The 26,125-nt window shown below is 37.3% G+C and overlaps 1 protein-coding gene across 3 annotated transcripts; it reads left to right on the forward strand.

Moving 5' to 3' along the window:
- LOC110067882 (TNF receptor-associated factor 2-like) lies at positions 1–25,917 on the forward strand. Of its 3 annotated transcripts, XM_020775226.2 has the most exons (9): positions 1,177–1,277; positions 3,641–3,711; positions 6,739–6,921; positions 9,531–9,582; positions 12,206–12,310; positions 14,718–14,882; positions 15,953–16,027; positions 18,254–18,334; positions 18,486–25,917. In XM_020775226.2, exons 3-9 carry the CDS (start codon positions 6,776–6,778, stop codon positions 19,425–19,427), a joined length of 1,566 nt encoding a protein of 521 aa, XP_020630885.1. In that variant the 5' UTR covers positions 1,177–1,277; positions 3,641–3,711; positions 6,739–6,775; the 3' UTR covers positions 19,428–25,917. The 3 variants fall into 3 exon arrangements, with proteins under 3 accessions (XP_020630884.1, XP_020630885.1, XP_020630883.1); XM_020775225.2 differs by lacking the exons at positions 1,177–1,277; positions 3,641–3,711 and adding an exon at positions 1–611; XM_020775224.2 differs by lacking the exon at positions 3,641–3,711.
- Positions 25,918–26,125: the final 208 nt, after the last annotated feature.

The following is a 26,125-nucleotide window of genomic DNA, read 5'->3' on the forward strand; positions in this document are numbered from 1 at the left end:
AATAGCAAGCCAATCAGTATTACACAAGGAACTTGTGGACACTCATCGCTGAGCTGTCACAGACGCGCGTCACTGACTCGACAAATTATGGAAATTTGCAATTTTATGACCGTCACGTGACAATGATTCTGCCATCATATCCAGTAATATGGACAGGCGACCAACTAATGTCCTATTACTTGAGGCTTGATTAAGAGAAAAGAAGGCCGAGAAGTGCGAATTTCGAGGGCTTAATGTCCTCAGTAATTGCGACAACGGACCATTGATAGGACTAATTTAATTAATAAGAAGGAAGGTGACGTCTCATGAACTTACAGGTTTCTCGCCGGACGCTTTGCATAAACACATAAGAAGTTTTCTTCGTTCCAGTTTGATACTTAAACATTTCGATGGCTTGTTCACTGTACGAAGAACACGCAGACAGATGTACAACGAATTGTGTTGAAGAATTGGGTTAAATATCAGGATGATGCCACAACTCGAATCTGAACGTGAAACATCACAAAGCATTCTCGTTTGGAACTTGAAGTTACTTGTAATTAGTCGCAATTTCAGCCATAAAGGGATTTGATCCTTTCTAAACATGAAGGAACGGATCAGTGAACCGAAAGGTAAGAAAATGGCTCTTTTGTCTTTGTCTCACTTTGCCTGAGCAACGATACTAGTATCTCCGTAGGAGATCATTCCTAAATTGCGCAATTTTCCGTTCATGTAAAGTTGGCGTTATTGGACACAAACGATGAAGTCATGTCCCTAGTTTGTTGTTAAGTAATGTTACTTTGGAGAGATCGGCAAATTGTAATTCTCGTGGTCGTTTATCAGAAATGGAATAAATTGATTTACGCTATCATTCGAACGAATTTTCGAACCTTACTCAACAGAAATGGGACACACGTGACTGTCGAGCATATTTATGTACGTGGTCAGCTCGCAGTGAACACTGCACTTTGGAAATCAGTTACTTACTAGTCCACGGTATTGAAATTATCAATTATTCGTCAGTTGCCATTTGTATCAACATGAAACGTTCGTGAATAACTTTTGCTTCAGTGTTTCTTGATACAGTTATCATAAAATAATATTCATGATACATAAAAACGTTCACCCCGAACCCGAAATCTGGGGCGTTGTCCGCCATTTTAAAAAGCGTCGAGGAGAAGGCCCTGGGGTTGAGGCTGGGGATTCCCCTTCCGTGGAAAGATCGGCCATCTTGGACTTTATACCTGTGGTCTTCGTCTAGTCACTTGAAGGGTTGTATTTCGTACATCCACGACAAGGTATGTTTGTTTTCTTTCTGAAATTGTGGCATGGAGTATTTTTTACGTAAGTGGAGAGTACAGAACAACTTTCGGGTGTAGTTTTACTTTATAACTTTCCTTAGTCGTGGTAGCAGGCGACGACAAGGACGACGTCACCTAGTAAAAATGAATTATCCTTTACCTTCGAATTTCGCACATTTCTAGATCTGTTCAGTACGCCTATCGGTCTTAAAACTTGCTCAAGCTGAATTCCAAATGAAAATACGGAAAGTTAGCCGCCGTCGTTCGCGTTTTTCAATATACGCAGAACTTGGTCATTTCACGTTGTTGTTTTGCAGAGGACGGCGAAGAAATGTACAAAGATTTATAACGTAGGTACACGGGCATTGCTCTACTCAATTTTGCTGTTACTAACTTTAATTTTCGTCTGAAACGTGACAGTTACATGGGAAGCTAGTGCTTCAAATCCGCGCTCTTTGCCTCTGTTTAGACAACACTGTCTGGACTTTGACCTTGCGTGGTATAAAAATAACGCGCAATTTACGACGTCCTTGTAAAAAATAACTCAAACAAATTATGCCTTTATTATTTATGTATTGTATGATGAGGTAAGATGACAGATTTATGATGTAACTAAGTGATTTTTAAGTTGAAAATCCAAGTTGTGAGGTTTCTCGATCATTTGCTTCGTATACTTTTTGTGATCGAATCCGCTGACCAGTGTTTAAGGTTTTCGCAGTCGTAGCGAAGTTCAAATTATTATATTCAACTTGGAGGTTAAACGATTTCCTCCCTGAGTGAGTTAAGTTGAAGTTCAAAATACATCTGGATAGTAAGAAAGGGCTAATGCAACCAAGGAAAGGTAAAGGAAAACTTGTAAGATTTTGATTTTTTTCTCTGAGTTGTAAAGGGACACAGTCAGCTGTGGGACTGCACTGATCTGGACACTAGTTTTCTCACTTTGAAAAGTGGTCACCTCCACTTGAAATCAAAGATACTCGTTGCGTACATATAGAAATCAAATAAAAGAAAGATGAAAGGTGTAAATCAAACAGACAACAAAAACAAGCTAATTATTTTGAGATCAATTGTATTTCAACTGTGTTGAAGTAGTGGCCACCTACTTCTTTTCTCAACTGTTCTGTAGTAGCTGAAGAAGACTTCAAAAAATATCTTTGAATGAAGGGAATAGACTAAACAAACAAATCGTGGAGGTTGTTGTAAATTAAATGTGCAGAAATCCAGTGTGAAAGTTACAGTGCACTTTTAAAGCCTACAATTCCCAAATACAGGGAACCAAATGAAAGAAATACGAAAGGAAGTTCAATAACAATAAATTTTCATTCAAGCTGAGGCGAGGAAACCTATTTAAAACAAAAAATGGTCAAAATTTCGAAGACGTGCTTCGATGGATGTCAGCATCCTTAAATTAATTCTTCATGCTAAAGCGAAAACGTGACTTTTTACTGACAACTTTTACAGTCATTTTAATGACCATAGCTTTACCAATCATTCCAAAAGTTGAATTCAACTTGGAAGTAATAATGTACATTACCAGTTTTGTTTCTTAAGTCCGGATAACTGCTGTAAATCCATGATCTACATTGAAAACTTACTTGAAAGTACTCCGATTGTCATATTTTTGTGGCAGTTAAAGGAAGAAAAAATTCCTCACCAGAATGGTTTGAGGACTCTGTACTCCTTGATCTTCCCTTCTGAGGTCACCTAAACATTGATTTGTATTTTTCCTTTTTATTGTAAATCCCAAGGGCGGTAATTTCTCCTTGTTGGTGCAAAGCGCTCAACTGTCACATTTGTTCAACATATTATTGAATTTAAAAAGAACAAAAATCATTGTAAAACACCAGAGTAAAATTTAAAAGCTGTCATGAATGGCAAACAGTAATTGTACATAATTTTTGGACCTTGAATGAAAATACAACCTTGAAACGTACATGTACACACCAGTTGCTAAGGGGAAAAGCCCTAGCAGACTACCAAGGTAGATACAAACCGGAAGTGAACCAAGCAGGAGTGAGTACTTATTGGACTACTGTGCCAGAGCTATCAATTGCACTCTGCACTTTCTGAGATTGTCTCACTAGTTAAAATATTGGAGCTAATTTAGCTCACATCCATGCTGAAAGTGTCAAAAATGTCCAAAAATTGCATTTTTGCTAAAAAGCTCTGGGTGTCAATGGGTTGAATAGTAATGTTTTAGGTTCATTAGGGTAATCCATGAGTTATTCATGATGTTCAGGTTCTTTTCATCTGTATAAAAATTACACAAAGTACTGTTAATATCTACATGTATCTGTAAGACAGATTGGTAAATTACAATGTCAGATATCATGATAACAAAATCTTTCCTTTTAAATCAGTTCCCTTACACTTGTGGACACTAGCACCTTGTCAGATTTGATTTGGATTAAATTTCTTGAAAACCTACAAGGTACGTGTAATGTAACTGTCGGTGCCAACTTTTTTTTATTCATTAAAGACATTACTCATGGAAAAAGGTTAAAGATTAAACCCTTTCCAAAACTGGTGGGAAGGATTGCAAAGACATCTTCGCCACTGAACATATTTTTTATTCAATCCTTCTGTTCTTTGCAAAGGCACTCCACATGAGGAAAATCTTTTAGTGTCGGTGTTGTTCATCACATATTTGAACACCGCATCACTTGTTGAAAGGTCTCTGAGCGCTCCCATATTGCATATTACTTATCTGCATCAGTAATGCTTGAGTGTTGATAACGCCTGCCAAAATTGGCCAATCAGAGAGTATATCAGATCCTGGTATACCAAAGCAACCTTTTGTTAAGTTTGCCCATAGACGTTCTTTTACTGCCTCTTACCACGCTTTTTTTATTTTTTCGCACGTTGATTTTGCTCGGGAAAATATTGTGCTGATTTTGACGCTTATGGTTTGTCGTTTTCATTAGCATTTTCTACTGTCTCGAATCGGCATGCCATTGTATGTTTTAGGATATCATGTATTCATAAAACGCATGTTTGTTTTCTGCTGTTTTTCCAGAAGCATGCTAAAATATGCCAAACAACAAACCACAAGCGTCAAAATCAGCGCAATATTTTCCTGATTTGAGGCTAAAAATTGGTGGACTTAAAATGTTTCAATTAGTTTGAAACTCCATGGTTTCATTTAATATTGATGGATCTCTTTGAGGGCCAAGTTTACAAAAAATTCATCAAGTGTATTTCAATTGCTGACCAATTTAATAATTTTAGGTCAGATGTTGAAAAAAAATCCAAATAAAATCTCAAACCAGTTGATATTCAAGCCAGTGTTTCTGAAAATCAACTGGGCAATTTCTCTGAGATTTTAACTCAAGAAAATTAGATGTTATGCAATTCAGCTAAGACTGAAATGCCATTTAGTCATTGAAAACTGTTTTCGTTTTTGTTTAATTTGGACACCCTCACTCACAATTTTCACGAAAATGCTCCTATAGACTTTTCTAAAATATTTTGACATTGTTAATTAAGACATCTATGCGAAGTCGGAGAACCTGATGTTGTATTTTGAAAATTATTGCTGATGGTACGTGTAAGTTATCAGTCTCATGTTAAAATGGGGTAAGGCGTCATTTCATTGCTGTGATCCTGTGATCCTCAGATCCTGGTGAAATGTACCCTACAGTATTTGAAACTTTCATCTTTCTCTAGCACACCTGAGTAATGTTTGATTTTTTGTCGGATTGATTATGGTGGTGCTTTAGTCACCCAAAGTTGAACGATATCATTACTGAAAAATCCGATAGAGCCACCCTAACTAGCACTCATAATTTGAAATTAGTAATTTTATAAGGGTTGGAAATCAAACATTCATGGTTCATGAGAATTGAAACATACTTTTCTCGAATCATGCACAATTCAGGGTTTGATTTTACTTTTCGCTCGTATTAAATTTTGTAGTACTACAAAACTGTCGTGTTGACCATTCATACATGTACACACGAAATGGTTGTTTTTTATATGCTCTTTGGGTATTTCTTCATTCCACTGTATCCTGGTATCTATTGTATAGGCCTTGTTACCATCTTGTCCTTTTTTAAGTGGCATAGTTTTATATCAATGCTGGATCTCAGGCCTTGTTTTTCAGCTTCTTCCATATCCCTGAAGAAGCAGAAAAATAGCTACATGTAACTAGTCTGTCTCTTGTTCATGTGCAGGACGGTTGGCCAAACATGTAGGGAATTTGGCTTGTCTGAGGAACATTTGAAAGAAATGCCCACCAAGGGAGCTGAAAAATGGGTAAAATCAGATTCTATCCCCATCTTGGTTGTGCATTTATTATATTTTGAGTCATTTATGACCAGGTCTTGTGATTTCCATGGTAGACTTTCAGTAAAGTCCTTCGTCTTAATTGTTTATTCATTACCCACCAGACAAAGGGCTTTTCAATGCACTTCAACCAATAACATTTGCCATGAATATCCCTTGGGGACAGAACTGTCAACAAATCATGACTTGCAGTTGAATTCAACATGGGGTTGATTGCAAAAGCAATAAAAGAAGCCATAAAGGCCACAGAATATTCTACATATATTGCGGACTACCTGTACATTAGACAGTGGAAGTGTACATGTACATGTATCTGTCCGGAAGAGATGTGTTTGTTTCCGCCTCAACCGGAGCTGGGAAAAGCTTGACTTTACAGCTTGCTCTGCACACTTTTGATTGTTTATAGCTGCAATAGCAATGCTGTCATCTTGGTGCATGTGGTTCTGCTGATTTTGCTCATGAAAGATCAGGTCTCAAACCTAAATTCCTGTGGCATTTCGGCGTCTCACGTAGGAGATTGTTTAGAAAAACAGTTGCAAAATCGATACATTCCGCAATTCAAGTCAAGGACTTGCAAAGGTAATCTGAGACACCAGTTGCTAGTCACGCCACTCCTCATTTTTTGGTGCAAAATGCAAATGAAAACCGTTCAATAGAGACAAGTCAACCTCTTGTGACTTTGTCGCTCGCTCAGCCACTTTGTGACCTTCATTGATGGCTGCGTTGTGGCCTAAAACCTCGCAGCATCCTCCATTAAAGAAGGGAGGGTGGGAATTTTCTTTACTATTAACAATGCTGTACTGAATACAGCACCCCACGGAAGGGAAGTGCTTTTGCACTGAATCATGGTGCATCTATAGCTAGACATGTCTATGGGTGTAACCAATAGAAAAGTGCGGTGATGCGCCAGATGATGCAGGTGCCGTGATGCAGATTAAGGATCTTACCTGATCTCTGCCTGTGCCAAATACACTTTGACAGCATTGTTACATAATTTTTTTGTAAAGTAGCTCCATTGACTGCATTTTACTCGTGTTCTGTAAAAATTCACATACTTTTAAGCCCAGCCTACCTTCTCCAGCTAACATCAATTCATGCGTACTATGTATGGGTACAGCTGTAGTTACATGTATTACTGATGTATCTAATTTTTTTTCTTATGTTTTTGTTTTAGATTCCATCAGTCAAGAACACCATTTCTTGTTTCTATAATGCCTGGATACAAGTTGGCGGCTTGTGACTTGTCTACTATTGATGCAAAACTTCTTTGCCCATCGTGTGGATACGTCTTACGTGATGCCATGCAATTAGACTGTGGTCATCACTATTGTGAAGCATGTCTTAGCAATATGCAAAGGTAATTCAATAGGAATATTTTTCTAGGAGGAAGTACATTGTACATGTAAAATATGTGTTAAACATTATGCTTTCAGGAATAAAAATTTATCAATATTATATTATTTTGCTTTTTAATGTTGTGATCAATGAACCACAATCAATGTTTACACATATGTAGAAAGATTAATGGCCAAGTACATGTAAATCAAGAGAACATATTACGTAAGGACCGGGCAGTGGCTGCACTCTCTCCAAGTGTTAAATTTCATGCACTTCAGATATAAGTTGAATACTGTTGGAGACTCTGATTTTTCCTTGTCCTGTACTAGTGATATGATCAACATTTATCTTTCTCAGTTCAGAACACTGTTCAGAATGGCAGACCATTTAGTGCAAGAAGGAACAGAACTTTAATTTTGTTTCCTTTTTAACCCATTGATGCCTGTGCTGGCCATAACCAGCTGTGGTGAACATTGGCCTTTATTCCACTTCTGATGTCATCACCTTTGACCAAAATTGGCATCACTTGTAATCAAGTTCTTCAGAATTAGGAAAAGATCTTTCCATTGATACCCAGATCGCAGTGATGGGTCAATTGAAGCTGACATATGCATGCATGAAAATGCTCAGAAATAGGAGTGAAAAACTCAGGGTTTTCATTAATTTTTCAAGTTGAAGGGCATTTGGTACAAAGTAGACAGGAACTCCAATTCTCAATTTTGATTTCTGCACATGTATGCCTGAGCAAAATTGTGACCTTTCACGCGAAAACGTGCATTAACGGCTTTCCGTTTTCGAACGGAATTCTGTTTAGAAGCTGTTTAAAAGCTGTTTGAAAGAAATTTGCATTTGTTTGAACAACCTGGGTCATCCGTTCAAAAAAAATTTGCATCCGTTCGAGTGGCTTGATCACCGGTTCGGTAGAAATGTCCAGCCGTTCGAACGACTTGCTCACCCGTTTGTTAAAAACATCCAACCGTTCGAATGACTTCCTCACCCGTTTGCTGGAACATCCATCTGTTCAAACGACTTGAGTAAACTGTTGAATGGCTTTGATCATCCATTCAGGAAAAAAAATATCAAGGCATACGTGCTGTTGTCTCTACCTGTTCGCGTACTCGCGTGTTCATGTCTCGTACACGGAAAAAAATCCCTTCGATCACTTGAACAGTCTGCTAGCAGATTATGCGACAATCACAAAATATCTCCAAATAATGAAGCTCATAAAGAAACAGTCCACTTAGAAAAATTGAACTATGGTGTAGTTAGCCTGGGATCCCACAGTTTTTGCTTCTGAATGCTGATTCAGAAGTGTTGTTTTCGTTTTCTTCTTCTTGCGTGACCTGTGAGTGAAGACAACTTTCATTCCAAGCTCGCACTGAACCACTGCGTGTGTAAACAAATGAGAACTACGATGTTGTAAATTTCTTTAAAAACTTCTTGCAAAGTTATTATTACAGGCGAAGAACTCTTGCAGAAAATATATTTTGCGTTTCTAAACATACATGTACGGTAATCAAGGAAACTTGAAAGTCGCCTACAGAGGCGAACTTCTTAAATTCTACCCTGTTTACAATGCAGTTTAATAAACATTACCGGTGTAACTATGGTTGTGATAAGCACAGACACTGTAAATGTTAGGCTACCCATTCGCAATTTTTCCTAAGCCGTTCGAACAGTTAGGCTACCCGTTCGCAATTTCTCCTGAGCCGTTCGAACAGCTAAGCTACCCGTTCGGAATACTTAATCACCCGTTCGAACACTCATTGAAACCCGTTTCAAATGGCTTGGTGACCCGTTTGTAACCTGTTCGATGGCTGTTCGTTTCACCCATGTAACAGAAAGTTGTTAATGCACGTTTTCGCGTGAAAGGTCACAATTGTCCGAAAAGGTGATGCTAGTGGAAAGAAAGTAGATTGGAGCTAAGCTGAGCTAAGGAGCTCCTATCCAGGCTGAAAATGTCCAAAATGTCCAAAAAATGTGTTTTTGCCAAAGAGCTCCGGGTGTCAATGCATGGGTTAATATGTTGAACCATTAGATAGTTTTATTTAAGGAAGTTAAGACAATTTCTCATGGTTACACAATGTTTTTAGTATATGTTAAGTTATGAGTATGCCCCCTTTTCTCACATGTAGACCCTTGACTGAGAAATGAAACTGCAAACTTTCTGGTGTTGGCACTCTCATTCTCATCCTTGCACAGCCATTTCGCTGTTTGGCTTTCTTTCACGTCATTCTGAAAAGACCAAGAAAAAAAAGAGGGTGCACATTTTTTACAGGTTGCAGGATGAAAAATCAACTTTTAAAGTTTGAGCAAGTCTACTCAGCATTTTGGTTAGCCTGAATAGCACTCTGGTTAGCCTAAATAAAACAGCACTGTGCAAAACCTGGTAATGCAAAAGGTATAAATCATTGAATATCATTGGGGTATTGGGATATTTTAACCTGCCACCTGCAGAACTACCTGGCAAGAAAAAAAGAGGAGCTTTATACATATATCATGTTTTGTTTAGTAACTCTTAGTATTTCTTTCTCTCTGCAACTCGATCAGAATAATAGCAAGTTACATGTAGCTCCAATGTTTCATCATTATAAATGCTTTGTTTTGTCTTATCTTGAAAATTTGCAGGCAGAATCCTTCAAACTGTTTAAAGTGTGGACAGTCTCTACTTAATATGGAGGTAACCAATCTTGACTGTGATTAAGTTAGCATGCATGGTTGTCATTGAAGTGTACAAGTATTATTTTTTGTGTCAGATGACTTTGAGAATCTCAAGCAGTTAAAAGTCATTTGAAGCAGATCTTGAAATATTTTGCTGTCTGGATTTGGGAAAACGTATGATGTACTACATGTACCTGGAAAAAATTTCAGAAAGAAAGAAATATTATTTTTAAATACAAGGTTGTTTGGGGCGTTTGAGGCCTAGTAGGGCAGGAAAAACAATTTGAAATCCAATTGCCCAGTGGGCCAGTACATTTCAGTTTTCAATTGCCCCCACTAAAATATTACTTGCCCAATAGGTGTGCAATGTTCATTCCTTATCAACTAACAAGACTACTGAGGCTAACTTCACTTGCCCACGTCACTGGACCACCAACCTTCCATTTTCACTCACTCAAGAGCAAATTTTACGTGCCAGGGGCAATTGGACCTGGGCTTTTTCCTGCCCTGAATAGGGTACATGTAGTTACTGTGAAAGTCAAAAAACTGTGAATACTTTGATTTGAGTTTGACATGTCGATTGACAATGTGTAGCCTATCAGATGCGAGAAAAAATGGTAAAAAAGGAAACAGACAAAATTAATGATCTCTCTCAATCAGTCATGAAACCAAGCTTTGATACCTTTGCCTTACAAAAACCATCATTACCCTGTAATTTTCACATTACAAACCTTGTAACCACTTTGCAACCTCAGACATTATTTATTGTTTATTATTATTCTCGACTGGAACTCTTCATAAATAAACCTTACCTGGAAACAGCCACATCAAAATATCAAGAGCCTGAAATTTTCATGCAGGTATTTTTAGTGTTGCTCTTTTGATTGGAGGAGTGGGCTAGGAAGAATGTCTGCTGTTGTGAGTTCGAGACCAATTTTTTTTTCCATCACATATAGGCCAAATTCGTAGCATTGAAGATGAGCAAATTATCGTACATGACTGCGTTATGAAAGGACGTTGTATGTTAATGATGCTGGTCTTGCCTTCAAATTTTGCAAGGTCGTTAGATAATGCATAACGTGCATGAATTAGCTTGTGCTTGTTGCGACTGCTTTCCAAACTTAATAGTCTCTCCCTGTTGCATTTCCACCAAATCCTCGCATATTTGTTTCTTCCCCCTGGTACTCTCATTTGAAACTCCCTTTTTTACTGACATATCGGTTTATTTACAGAAACCCATAATTCTGGTACACAATATGGTAATCTTTAAATTTTTATTTAGGAAAATCTCACGTATGGTAATTGGTATTGCACATGTAGCTGCATATTGTTTACAAGAAAGGAATGTTCTGCTCTTAATTTATTCTGCTCCTTTCCCTCTTTTTTTTCCAAACCTTCTCACTTTCCGTGGAGTTTGGAGTTATCAGTGTGAAGGTTCTTTAGAGTTTTTATCTCCAAATATAGCAACGGATGAAGTTGAATATAGAAGAGCTGTCTGGTTTTGTAGCCAAGTCTGCACGTACTGGTTTGAGCCACATGCCATTTAAAGTCACTTGAATTTCCAGTTTGTTGCACAAATAAAACAGGTTAAATTATTTAGTCATTATAAAACTACAGGGTAACAGCCATTTTTTAAAAGAAAAATGATCGAAGTGTGGTTTTCGTGACTGATGGAGACAGTTAATTTTTTTGCTTTTTTTGCAGTTTTATCTCCCATCCAATTGGTGACTATGCAATTGACATGTCAAAATCAAATCAGAGTGTTCATGATTTTTTGACTTTCATGGTAAACTTGTACATGAATAACCTAAGTGATGTCTTTCATAATGTTTTCTACCCTGGGCTTTGCTACTTCTTTTAACAATCTCCTCCAAACTGTGGGATTAGTGTATCCTATAATATGTAGTAGCATGAACTGATTTAGAGAGTCAGGACACTGATCTTTAAATGTATAGCTTTTTATTTTGCGTTGAATTTGTGTCACCTACTCTGATATTTGGTGAGAAAAAACACTTAGACCAAGTTTCAGTAAGCAAGTGAACACCATTTTTCATAAATTCAGACTTATTTTTCTTTTAGATTTTTGAAGGTTTTGGTGATTTCAGACCCAGTTTCAGACTAAAAGGGATTTTCATAAATCATACGTATATATTTCTTTTTGGATTTTGGAGGTACACATGTGCATATGTGGCCACTATATTAATGGCACCCCTGCTCGAGATTGGGATTTTGCGGACCTTTTAAGGTGGTCATACTGATTAGAAACTGAAGTCTATATGTTCATGTACAGTGAACATTCCTCCTCTGTACACTTCTCATTGCCAAAAATTTCATATACTATACACTGTTCTCTACATCCTGGCGATTACAGAAAATGGTAATTTCTATACATCTACAATCATGTAGCTTAATTGCATTCATCAAATCCTTTATGTCAAGTTGTCTACAGGTACACCGTACATGTATGTGTTAATGTTTTTTTTTTAGCTGAATAATTTCCTGAAGTTACACTGTGCCTTTCATGAGTTCAACAACTGAAATTAGACACTTTTCATAAACTGCAGATTAATTTTTAATTAATATGTTTACTTATTTTCTGATGTGTCATTCTATCTCTTCTAACTCTCCTCTTGTACATGTAGAGATTTGCTGATGAATTCTTAAGACGGGAAATCTCAACTTTGGAAGTAATATGTAAATACAAGGATGATGGATGTCCCTGGCAAGGACAATTGAAGTTAATAGATGTGAGTGAGATTTTAAATAATTATTTATGGTAATATGTACCTGACAGTGTACATCTCCTATCAGAGAGGTTCTGTTATAACTAATGTTCAACCCAAAAAGTTAGATTATTAAGCAATTAAATTGTATTTACAGTCTACAACTTGCTTTAACTTGCAAAATATAGATCCATTGAAACAAGTCATTTTTTCTGTGTTGTCCACATTGAGGTTAACTGCCATACTGTATTCCTAATTAAATGGCAATTAATAATTTACAGTGCAGTTCACTGAAACCGGGGCCACCCAGACAATGAAAACCAATAAGATGGCAGAACTGAAACAAAAGATTCCAACATTTTCAAATCCAGCCAATCAAATGTTTGGTACATAACAATGAAATCTGAACTTGTTCGTTGTGATGCTTAGGCAACTACGCCGTCTGTTAATAAATTGTCAAGCCAAAACCCTTAGTACTTTCGCATTAGAAACTATTGTGTTACTTTACATTGACAAGCATGATAAACTCATTGGTCAAAGATTGACCATTTTCCACCATGACTGTATGGCCACACAAAATATCATTTTTATGGTTGTTTAAAGTGGAAGAATAGTAGATTTGACATTTTTTTAACAAAATAAATTACAGTCCTGTTGTCTGTGTGTGTTTATATTTTTACACAGCTTTCATTTGTCCACCATGCAGTTTTCAGAAAAACCCTTACACCCACTGTCTCAGGAGCTGTACATTTCGGAGTTTGAGCTCCCTTTCTGCAGGGTTATCAGTGTATTGAAATAACATCTTCATGGAAAATTCAAGTGAATTTTTTTCTGTCTTCGAACAAAGAATTCAGGTTACAAGTCCATTTTTGTATCAAATGAAGGTAACTTTTCATTTCTCTTTCTTGAAGTTTGCTTTCAGCTCCTTTCAGTTACACTGAAAATAATCCCCTTCCAATTCATACATTTCAAACCTGCACATGCAAAACTGCTCAGATACTATTTGAAGGGCTTCTTTTAAACAGCCAGGGCAATATTCAAACCCTACACGACACACTCTGCTGGCGATATACATGTATATTAATGAGTGACACTCCTACGCAGCTTTTCTTTCCATGTATTTTCTAAACGAACCAACGACCTCATAGAAAGTGCAGCATATAAATCTTTTTATACCCTCAAGCATGCAAAACTACTAACAGTTTGAGCTTGACAATTTATTAGGCGACACCATAATTGCATTAAGCTTACAACAAACAAGTTCAGATTTCATTGTTTTGTACTGGGCATTGGATTGGCTGGATTTGAAATAGGACATTTGATTGGCTGGATTTGAAAATGTTGGAATCTATTGTTTCAGCTCTGCCATCTGATTGGTTTTCATAGTCTGAGTGGCGATGGTTTCAGCAATCACACTGTAACAGCTAGTATTCATTTGGTGTGCGTGTATAATTTGTAGCATGATAAACAATTAAAAACTTTCTGGAAAAGAGTCTCGATCAGCAGAAGACGTCATGCAGTGTTACTTAACTTGTTAAATTGTGAAATCCCAATTTGCATGTGCAAATGATTCACTGTACAGTTGTAATTCTGTTATATACCGTGTAACTTGGTTTATTTCAAATTCAAATTTAGTAATGATTAATTGAAATGAAGAACTTACTTAAATTACTTTTTCTCAGGCTTAAAATTGTGACTACATCGATGGTCAAATTTCATTTCATTTGCACTTCAGTTGGCAGTTCACATCATAATCTTAATTATGTTTCATTCCTTTCATGTCGTGTTAAAATAAAGATTTTACGTTTTATGGTTTTTATATGTTGAACTCAATACTTCAAATTGAAATTGGCCTGCTCCCAATGTATCGGTCTGCATAGCTCAGTTGGTTATTAAGAGCACTGCATGCAGTGCTAATACTGAGGCCATGGGTTCAAACTGGCCTGTTGAAGCCCTTTTTTTCTAGCTTAATTTGCAATAAGTGTGAAGCCTTGGAGCTGACTGGCTCACAGCTGCCGGAGCTTATCCCGGTTTCTGTAGCATGAAGCAGCTAGGAGTATTTCTACTCCTCCTGGACAGGATGCTAGTCCATCACTAGTCACTCCCTTGCAATTTGTTAGGTTTCCCCAACAATTCACTGGTACCCATTTATACTCCTGGCTGGAGAGAGGCACTGTGAGAGTTAAGTGTCTTGCCCAAGAACACAACACAGTGTCCCCGGCCAGGGCACGAACCCGGACTGCTTGATCTGGAGACGAGTGCACTAACCATGAGGCCACCACAATATTGTCTATTAAATGTTGATTCAACAACTGTGATGGTCTCATCTTCATTTCATTTGCCTTTCTGCAGTTCCCACCATTCTCATTCTCTACCATTGATCAAATCATGCTATTTTAGAAACATTTTTTTTTGCACTGATCTCTTCCAGGATCATCATAACCACTGCGAGTGCAGACCAGTATTATGCAGAAATGAAAACTGTAATGCCAATATACTATCACGGCAATTGCAAGAACATGAGACCATGGAATGTGGCTACCGCCCAGTTGTGTGTGAACACTGCGATGGTCGAGAGACATTTGCAGGATTACAGGTAAAAATATTTATTTTTTCACTGTCTGTACGCATATATGTGCCCCCCCCCCCCCCCACCCTCTGCAGTTAGGTACCCTGATCCCTCTGCTTTATAATGACGTCCTTTAGGGGTCAGTTTTGATTTGTTCCGGAGACATGTATTGAGTGTAGTGATAGTTACAGTGTGCAGGTAGCTTTAAAAAATACCGTACATGTACAGTGTACATTCATTTGGTCACCTCCTCTCACAATTCAAATGACTTGCACACAGTGTATTTCCAAATTTACTGCCTATTCAAGCTTCAGCTCCTTAAAGATGGGATTCTTTGTACGAAAAACAATTTTGTAGCATTAGGGAGATGTTATAGGTTTATGTGCCCTGAAGGAACTGAGTGTGAGTAATTAAGTGAGTGAGTGTGAGTGAGTTGAGTGAGTGAGCGAGCAAGAAGTTAGTGGATCACATTCCAACCCTGGGCAATTAGAAATGAAAATTTTAGAGAGGAACCTATTTTAAAACAATTGAAAGCGATACAAGACATTTTATGAAGAACTAGGAGTCTGCACATTTGTTTAGCAGTCAGGATTATCTGGGGCACAGGTGATAGTCACCAGAATAAATTTTTCGGTGTTGTGGAATGCCATACTATTGTGGTTCATGAATTTTACATCTTATTATTTGGAGAGGCAGTCAGAAGGCATTAGTTAATTTAGCTTGTCTTTCTTTGTCTTGCTATGTTAGATGTAATAATATTATTATTGCTTACATGTAGCTCTCCGGCCATTTATTGTAGCTTAAACTCTCTCTAACAGTGGAGTTTTAATTTCATTTTGGCCTGGCAAAATTTAATCACTGAATTAAAGGAATTTTATTTAATAGAAAGCTGGAGGGTAGGAGGTGATACACTGAGTCAATAATATCTCCATCAAATCAGGGCACTTGCAATGACTGCTTAACATATGAGTAAGACAAGAGTGGTAACTCCTGTCTGACATCTGACCTGCATCATCCTCAAGACCCCATTTCTAATACAGATATTGCCTGTATATTAAATAGAGCTGCTCTTATCTTTTTTTATTGAACTCTTCTAGAACCACCTAACAACCTGTCCAAATGTTCCTGTGCAGTGCAGAACTTGTGGTAAAGAGAATATACCTCAGTCACAGGTTTGTGAAACTTTGAAAGGTAAAGAGGTTAGATGACAACAAAAATATAGTTTTTGCATTTCATGTGGGTTTATTTCTGTATTATTTTTGGAACATTTACTCTCTGTTAGTTGAAGATACAATGTATCTGGGGCTGCAATTTTTAGGGTTGTCAGTAACGTTCGAAGTACATATAGGCCTGGGAACAGGGCCTCCCCACAATCTGTAAGACATTATTTAACCTCGATACATTTGCCACTTTTTAATTGTTTTCACTTGTATCTTGCCAAGCATTGTTTTCTTAACTGATATGAAATCATGTCCATACATGTAGTTACAGATTTAGATATGGGCGAGGGGTTCTGGAGTCATGCCCTGAGTATTTGTGAAAATCTAGATAAGCTCATAAAGCATTACATTATTTCAACAAGGTAAAAAATTTGTCAGCTAAAACTACAAATATATTCGATTCCTAATATCTAATATAATGAAAATAATCAAATATAAAAGCTGCTTTCCACGAATGCCGTGACTTATACATCTCCTTTGAGTAGGCATTTAAACTGCCTCAGGGAATCTGTTTCCCTTAAGTCACAAGGAATTAAGACTGTTCCAAAGAATGGTGCCACTGTGGCTAAAGCTATCTTTAAAATAGTTTGTGCTCAGCAATGGAACATTTAGTTTATTCTCAGAGTCAATTAGGTTATATCCGCTTTCTAGCCTTTCAAATCTAGAACTTAGATATTCTTGAGCCAACCCGTGCACTTTGTATGCACGTCGGAGGACTTAGAGACAAAATTTGATGAGAGTTTCAGCCACTTTGTATGCCACATACACCAGACAGAATATGGAGGAAACTGTGCTCACCTGAAGCTTGTATGGCACTACAAGCAGAAGCAGTAGCTTCAATCTCTATTTAAGGTTATTGTATATAGACCAAGTGGCAAGTGGTAGGAAAAACAAATTAAAAGTAATTAAAAATAATTGAGAAAGGCTTTTCAACGGCTGTTCCCCACATTTACTAGCCATTTAGCTAAAACAATAATTGGAAGGCAAAATTCTTTTTATTACCTCTTGTACATGCTTTTAACTTTGAAACATTTCAAGTAGGTTTTGTGGGGTGATAATTGTCCAGCATTTCCAGTAAGGGACTGGTCAAAAAGTATAGGGAGGTTGATGGGTGGGCTGGAGTTTTTGAAAATGTGGTGGATTGAAAACACGTGACCCACCCCTTCAATTTAGCACAAAACTGATTGATCCACCCCTAAATGAAGGTTGAAAATGACATGTCCCACCCCCTATAAAATATGACATTTTTGGTTACATGATCCAACAAAATCACATTTTGTGTTTGAACTTGTGATGTAATTTACGTTTTAGACATATTTCTTTAACAATAATACTCAAGCATCTAAAATTAAACTCTACAAAAAAACTTGACCGTAAACCTTGCATACTTGACCTATGGCCTCACTTGGAGTGGAACAGTGATCCATCTAGAAAAAGGCTCTAGTGAGTCCTGGGACTCACATAGCCAGCAAAGTTCGAGACCCAGGCCTAAGGGTGTGAGTCCCAGAACCATGAAAATGAGTCCCATACTCTTGTGGATAAATAGCATGTTGGTCATCTGGTGTTCTTAGCTTGGAGACCAACATGTCGAAAGAGCATAGTCGGATTTGAACATTTCTGCACTAGGACTCCTTACTCACCCCCTCTCTGACCCACCCCATCTCTGGTTTGGCCCAGCCCCCTCCTCCCCGATTTTTTTTTGACCAGTCCTTACTGTAAGTGAAACAACAGATCATCTGCAAAGAATTTACACTGTGAAACAAGGGATGATGATCTTGCAATGCTTTGAGTAATGAAATCTTTGTCTTGAAGTCAAAAACACATTCAAGGCAAGATGTATGATTGTATACTCTTCAAATGTTTGTTTGAAATGTTGATGTGGCCATTGCATGTACATGTTACTGTGTAAGCTTAAATGTAAGATGTAAGCTTGCTGTGATATATTCACATAAGTTTATCATAACTGTGCTAGCCCGGGAGGTAGTTTTTCGGCTTTTTTTTTTCAGTCTTGAATGTTTGGGTTCTGTCAAAGTAACAGGGGCTTCAACTCATAGTAGCGCGTGGAAAATTTCAGCCCATGGTTTTAGTTATAGCCCTGAATTTTGTAGAAGTTGCCATTGCTAGTGAATTTTTTAGCAATATTATGTGTTAATTTTTGTCGTTTCCTGGTACCTGTAGCTTACATACCATACAGATCCACTAAATGGGGACTGTCCTAGAAAACCTTGTCCATTCACGGAAAATGGCTGTGCGCACAATGTAAGTCGAGCCATTCATAAAATGTACAGTGTTTTTATATAAATGTACAGAGGTTTTGAAAATGCTTAGTGGTTTTGAAAATGCTTTGCATTTTGAAGAAGGTCTTAAGTTGACTAAATACTTGTAATGTTTTCATATACAAATTGAATAGGAATTGATGACCCAAGATGGTCTAAACCTTCATTTGGCTGAATGTATCAAAGAACACCTCCTGCTGCTGCAGGGCTTAGTGGAAGCACATCGTCATCCACATGGTTCTGAAGCACTGCAACCTCAAGTTGCTGGTATCAGGCAGGACCTCGATGGAGCTGAAGTTAAGCTTGGGGATCATGACTGGGCTCTAATTAATCATTACAGTTTGTTGGAAAAGTTAAGAAGTGATGTCAAGGCATTGTTGAATGCTCAAACACAAGAGAGAGAGAGGCAGGAAGCTACTGTTGCAGAGCTAAAGCAAGAGAACAGAGATCTAAAAGAGGAAAATAGAACTATGAAGAACCGCATTACAGCTCTAGAGATGCGTGCTAATAGTCATGATGACCATGATAACACGTTGAATGCCCATCTTCAGCTGGCACGTACACTTATGAGTTCTGTGCTTCGCCAGGTTCAGGAACTTTCTTGCCAGAGGGATGTTCAGTGTGGGAAGCTGGTCTGGAAAATTTCTGACGTGTGCCACAAATGTGCAGAGGCCAGAGGCAATCCAGAATTATTCCTCTCAAGCCCACCATTTTACACCTTCCACGCTGGCTATAAAGTATGCGTACGCCTCTACATGAATGGTCATGGATGTGAATGGAATTCACACCTGTCTTTCTTTTTTGTTTTAATGAAAGGCGATTGGGATGTGATTCTCGAGTGGCCATTTTCCCACCGAGTTGAGTTCAAAGTCATGGGCCAAGCTAACAGGAGAGGTGATTATGTCACAGCCTCTCTATTACCAGATCTGCAAAGTGCATCATTTGCTCAACCGGTTTGTGGAATGAACGATCCCCATGGTGTTCCTCAAAATGCCTTTCCTTTAGATATTCTTGCAAGAGATGGCTATGTCCATGATGATACGATGTTTGTTAAAGTTACAGTCCTTGATAAGTGATTATGGATGACTTTCTCAGTCCATTTCAGGTTGCAAAGTACCTGTACACTGTATGCAACTTATTTGATTTGATAGGATACCAGTATGAGACCCTGAGAAGCAGAGGTTTGTGCTTGGATAGACGCACACTTTTTTCATTACTGTTGTTCTCATTTTACATTCACTGTATTAAATGCAGTTCATTTAAGGTATGTGATAATTTAAAAAAACCATAGTAAGAGTATAATTAGAGTGTATATATTTATATGTACAGTGTATGTATAGTATTGCTATCAGCAGCAGTTCCTTCAGAGTAAACTACAGTGGAACCTCTTTAACATGGACAGCAAAGGGCTAGCGAAGAGTGTCAATGTTATGGAGGTGTCCGTACTATAGAGGTGTCCGTAAGAAGAGGTTCGACTGTGCATTTATATGTAGCGGGTCTCGTGATCATCTGAGTGACTTACAATTAAGCTTCTTAAAAAGGTAATTTGATTCAAGATAGTTTGAATAGTTTTTGCTGAATGTCGTAAATTATTTGGCTGTAACCCCACTGAATGGAACCTTTTTATGCCAATCATGATCATGTAATGCTATTGTTATCAGTGTTGTTATTTAGAATACTTATAAACCATTTTGAGTGTAAACTTTCTTCACTACTACCATTTGTAGTAGATGTAATGAACTCTTAGGTTTTTTGGCTATCTGCTGGCGTCTTATGAATTCTTAATGTTATCTTCTGCCTCAGTTTTTCCCCTTTTGTTATATTGCGTCCATAAGATATTTGACGAATCTTCACTACTTTTCTCCAGATTTTAGTGTGTACTTAATGTTTGAAAAATGTTTTGTCTGGCACTTCAGCTTGCATTTTCCTCGTAAACTACATGTAGGCCCTGAAGATTACGGAGATTACTGAACTTTGAACGTGCAGCAGAACAAAGTTGAGTCACACGATTTTGATTTACATATCAATGTTTTATACAGTGGTGGTTACTGTCGCAGAAAAGTGGTTACCATTATTCAGTTACAGTCAAAATTTGAATAGAATAGTCTTTTTTATGCTGAAAGTTTTCACCGTTTTGACTGTGAATACCGTATTTAGGATTTCTCTTCATATTTTTGTATCATAGAGAAAATACCCAGATTTATTTAAAATGGGTTCGTATGTTAGCCTTGTATATAGTGATAACATTGATTGCCCCCTCTTAGGAAGTCCATATCTGTTCCTTTGAGGCTGTGCTACAGTATAATATACATCACAGAGAGAAATGACGTTTCCAAATATTTTAAATTTTTTGGAATTTTAATGTTTAATTATAAAGGTGGTATGAGCACCTTGAGTACATCAATAGCAGTGCATGTAGCTCATAACAGGTTATTACTAGTGGATTAATTGATTATAGTAGACCGTAAAAAAACTGTTAATAGTTTTAACTTTTATCCATATTACTGGTTAGTGTAAGGATTGCTAGGTGTATTATCTTAGTTGGATATCACCTCCTTGTTTATCAAACGGCTCTTATGCTGGAACATGATCTTGCACAAAGAAGTGTTTGTTTGCTCTGGATGCAAAGGAACGAGCGAAAAGAGTAGGGGACGTAGTTCCCGCTGTGGTGGTCTATCTCTCATCTGATGGTTAAATGCTCGGAGATATTAGCTGCATAAGCTTCTCTGAAATCCGAGGGTAAATAAAGTAATGTATGTATATGTATAGCGTAAACACCTTTTTAACACATTTATAATTAATTAATTGATTAATTATTCAATTATTGCTTTGTCATTAATTAATCATTACGCCCTGAATCTAGACACTAGAAGTAACCTGGCGGTTGTTCTGTAATAGTTTGGTGTTGTTTTGCTTTCCTACTTTAGGCAGTATTGTGCTGCAACATGTGTGTTTTAAATCCAGATGCGGAGAGAGGACATTCTATAGCCGCGCACTCAGCTTATGGAACAGTTTAGACAGCCCTGTTAAAGTCTGCGACTCTGTTCCTACTTTTAAACGTAAATTAAGGACTAATTTACTCGCCGCTTTCCTCTCAGGTCGGTCTTAGATTTAGTTTTACTACCACAATTTCTTCTTTCATGTAATCTTTATCTTATAATGTTTAGTGTCTACTTTTAACTTAGTTATATTCTACCTTTGTTCGTTTTTGTATTATCGTAATTTTTAGAGACGCCATCATTTTAACTTAATATGTTGACCTGAGATTTTATATCAATTGTCACTGAAAAGCTCTCTTTAGGGAGTGTCGATAAAGTTTGTTTTATATTTTAGTGTACTTTGTTTTAAAAGTTTGCATTTTATGAAAAAAGCTCTTTTTTTTTTTTTAATTTTTATAATTTAAAGGGACACTATCACGAGCTTAAGTTAGTAGTGGTACTTCTACCACTACCTAACTTCGAATAGTCACAACCCAAAAGACAAATTTAGTGGTCTAGTTTTGTTAAAGATTACTATATAACTGCCCTGAAGCTATACAAAAAATTATATAATGGGCCAAATTGAAGAAGTCTGACACGTTTTCAGATGTTGTCGTTGTGTCTTCGAAAAATCACTTAAAACCTATTAAATTTGTTCTCCCTTCAGTAATTCACTTAACATAGTCATGTTGGTGTTTTAGGAATAGTTGCTTTACAAGTCAAGGTACTCAGTCATAATTTTAGCACTTCTGTGATCAAAAATGTTGTAAAATCGCTGCGATGGTGTCCCTTTTTAGCGTACACTTATTGTAGGACTCAGTGACGGCAGTGCCAACTTCACTTCATTCGTTAGGAGCAGGCAATGTGAGGGGCATAAATAGCACCTGCTTTTATGCCCATCAACGTTATCATGCATCCTAGTAGTAGTCCGTAGTTCGCTGTAGTGTTTTCTGAGTTGTTATCGTCCCTCCTCAGAAAACTAACTTTTCTAAATTCCAATTCGATCTTGGGTCAGAGGGCTGAAAAAGTTTAAACAGTTTTGTATTACACGTTAGAGAGAGGTTGAATGATGTTTTTTTTATGTGATTTAAAGTTATGTTCTTTAAACGTGATTCCGTTAATACTTTAGGAGAAAGCTGCGTCTCAAGAGCCACTTCGCTGAGCGGGCACCATCATCAGATAGGTGCGCGAATCCTCCGTAGGAAAAAAAATGGCAGCTGTACATTTTACCACAATACCATGCGAGCCTAATACAGCCCGTAAGGTACAAGGAAAGCCAGATTTTTGCAGTATTTGTCCCTGTGCTATCGACATTGTGTATGTTAGGTTTGAAGGTTTTGGAACGTTCCTGTACGTTTTTATGAGCGTTGTTTTAGTTTCCGTGCGCTAAGAGTCATGGGTAAATGTACCAGTCGCCATCTTTTCTCCTACGGCGGATTGTGATCAGTTTTGGCCAGTAGCGCAGGAAACTTTAGTGATGAACTATAACAATAATCGATAGAATTCCTCAAGTATACAATGTGAATGCTGCAATCTGATTGATTGAGCTATCGTGCACTTTCAGCCATTAGTACGCAGTGGTTCGAAGTCGTCCAATGTTTTCTCTTGTTGAGGTATATTTCTATAATTTGTTACGCTGTAAGTGTTTAATTAATAATAGGTAAATTGACTTATGTTAATTGAATTATTTAATATTAGTTAATGTTTGTAGTAACGACAATGAAAGTTACCTTGTCACTTTAACTTACTCACGTAGCTAATTACTTGTAGCATACTTTCTCACGGTCAATTTTAAAACCAGGAAATTTGCTTGGGATCTGACGCTTTGCGTTGGTCGCGTCCTGGTCACCGACTTCTACTATTTCCTGTTTTGAAACCACAATTCAAATCTAGTCTAAATTAATTAACTTTTCTCTAAATGTTTGTAAACTAGTTTTGTTCGTTATTTGTCGACCTTACCAGGCTACGTAAAAGTGTTTTCTGCACTGTTTGCGGTTCCTCTTTGTTAAAGTGGCTTGGACTTTTAGTCAGACTTAGTAAGAGAACAACTTGTGTGATTATCTTAGTAGTTTTAAACCCTGGCCAAACGGACTCGCAAGCAGGCGCAAGTTGAAAACTTGGGTCTACTTGGCGACTCTGCTTGGCCAGGCCGTGCTTGCACTTGCATTAACTTGGGTTCACTTCGGTCCAAATTAAGTCGACGCAAGTTTTTCACCAGTTGGCCACCCAACTCAAGTCAATGCAAGTTGAGTGACGTCCATCAACCCATTGTTAGCCAATGAAATACAGCATAAGTCTTTCTTGAAATGTTTTTTTTTTTTTTGCGACTTACGTGTACTAGCGAGGAAACTTGCGAGTTCGTTTGGCCACCCAACGCTACTTGCCACTACTTCTGACTACTTGCGAGTCCGTTTGGCCAGGGCCTTACAATGTAGGTATTCGCTTGTAACGTGAGTTCTTAGACTAGATGCGCGAGCGTACGATCAAAGAACTATTACTGTATTATTGTTATTGTTATTGTTATTGTTATTGTTATTGTTATTGTTATTGTTATTGTTATTGTTATTGTTATTGTGAAGTATATATGAAATAATTCATATTTGAACTGCGGTCTAGAGCATCGTACCGGTATCGCGGGGGTCATGAGTTCGAATCCCGTTGAAGCCCTGATTTTTTCAGGCTTCTTCTTTTCAATTGCTTAAATTGGAAAATTTACTACGATAATCATTCACTTTCACTATTATTATTATTATTATTAGTAGTAGTAGTAGTAGTAGTATTAGTATTAGTATTAGTATTTTTGTTATTAGTGGTAGTAGTGTTATATAATTTTATGTAATTAATTTCTGTCACTATTGTATTGTACGTAAATACTTAGTTGTGTTAGTTATGTAAGTAGTGTCAGTATCATTGTAACTTAACTCACGATATTGTACGAAATGCGTGATATTGTTAACTAATAATTAATGTTTCTGATGTAAGCTATGTTCGAACTGTAAGTAGAATTAGTTATAACATTAAGTGATATTGTCAACTTGTAATTAAGGTGAGTACCGTAAGTAGTATTGTACGTAAATGTGGCTGTTTTATGTAATGTTAGTATAGATAATCATACGGTTTCGAGTTCAATTTGGAATTAATTTGCACGAGTGAGCTTTTTGAAAAACTCACAAGTGCAAATTAATTCCAAATTGAACGAGAAAAACCGTATGATTACTTATTAATAATATAAACATGAAAAAATTCGCGTGGAAGAAATGCCAGAAAATCTTTCTTGAAGCCATTTTTTCTCATTCGAGAAAACTTTTTTCCGCGCTAAATTTTCGTCATCATTTTATGTGATATCATTGGCTTAGAAAATTTCCTATTTTCTTTTAGCCAATCACAATCTAGAATTGCGATGTGTAATTTGCTCTGGTGTTACACTTTTTGCACTGGTGTTACACTTGAACTGCACTGCTCTCAGCTAATCAGAATCGAGTAATTTTTTCATGTATATTATTAGTATTGAAAGTAAGGTTGGTATTGTAATTAATTACATATAAAAAAGGAACTGCGTAATCTTAGTTTCCGATACCATCAAACAATAGTACATCCTACAGTGGTCAGCTACATATAGTATACACTGCATAAATGGCACCTAAATTTGAATAACAATAAGCACTTATTGACTGTCCCTAAGGGAAACAGCGAGGTTTGTTTCCCCGCGAACCTCAATGCTCCCCAAGGCGCAGCCGAGGGGAACATTGAGGTCGAGGGGAAACAAAACTCACAGTTTCCCGCGGGACCAGTCATTAAGTGTTTTGTTATATCTCACAACTCAAAAATAGAAAAAAAACTGCGAAGAAATCGTTTGCTGCCCAAACAACACTTTTGCCACATCCATCTACCGGAAAAAGACGTTTACTAGCCTTTATACTAAATGGGATTCCTTCACTCCACGCAAGTACAAAATAAATCTCATTCGTACACTTACTTATCGCTGTTATAGAATTTGCTCCTCCGCTTTCCTGCTTAAATCTGCCCCCGAATCTGCCCTTGATGACCTTCGCAAACTCCTGCTTCCATTAATGGCTACCCACAGGGTATTATCACTTACAAAATTAATGACGTCCTAAACAGAAACAGAAACAAGCCAAGCAGCCCCGTCCCTACGGTTCCGAAGAAAGATATTATCATCTTATTACCTTACTTAGGTGTACAAAGTGACCAAATCTCTAAGCGTCTGAAATCATGTGTATACAATTTCTGTTCATTTGTCAATCTTAAGATAATTTTTCAAAGCACTCGCCGAATCAAATCTTTCTTTCAATACAAGGACCGTCTAAATCGTTCACAGAAATCTAAGGTCATTTATAAAGCTGCTTGCTGGGAATGCAGTGACTTTTACATAGGCAAAACAAAACGACGGCTTCATGATAGGAAAACGGAACATTTCAGGGCTCTCACTAAGAATGACCCCACATCAGCCATTGCCGACCATATAAAAGCCACAGGTCACAACTTCAAGTGGGATCATTTTGATATTCTAGCTTCTGGTAAAACAGATTATCATTGTAAAATTAAAGAAACTTTGCTCATCCAAGAACTTAAGCCGGCTCTTAATGTAAACGTCAGCAGTGAGAAGCTGATACTTTATTAATAAGCTTGGGCTTTTATTGTTTTATTGTTAAGAAACAGATGTTTCTTAATCTCGTTTCCAGACCCCTTATTTACATTTCATATATAGTTTTCAAAAGTTGTAACGGTCTTTACTTTTGAAAATGTATGTTGCGTAGCATACGAAACGTCAAGTT

Source organism: Orbicella faveolata, unplaced genomic scaffold (assembly GCF_042242905.1).
Source record: "Orbicella faveolata isolate gen_17 unplaced genomic scaffold, um_ofav_v1 contig_36, whole genome shotgun sequence".
Classification (NCBI taxonomy): Eukaryota; Metazoa; Cnidaria; class Anthozoa; order Scleractinia; family Merulinidae; genus Orbicella; species Orbicella faveolata.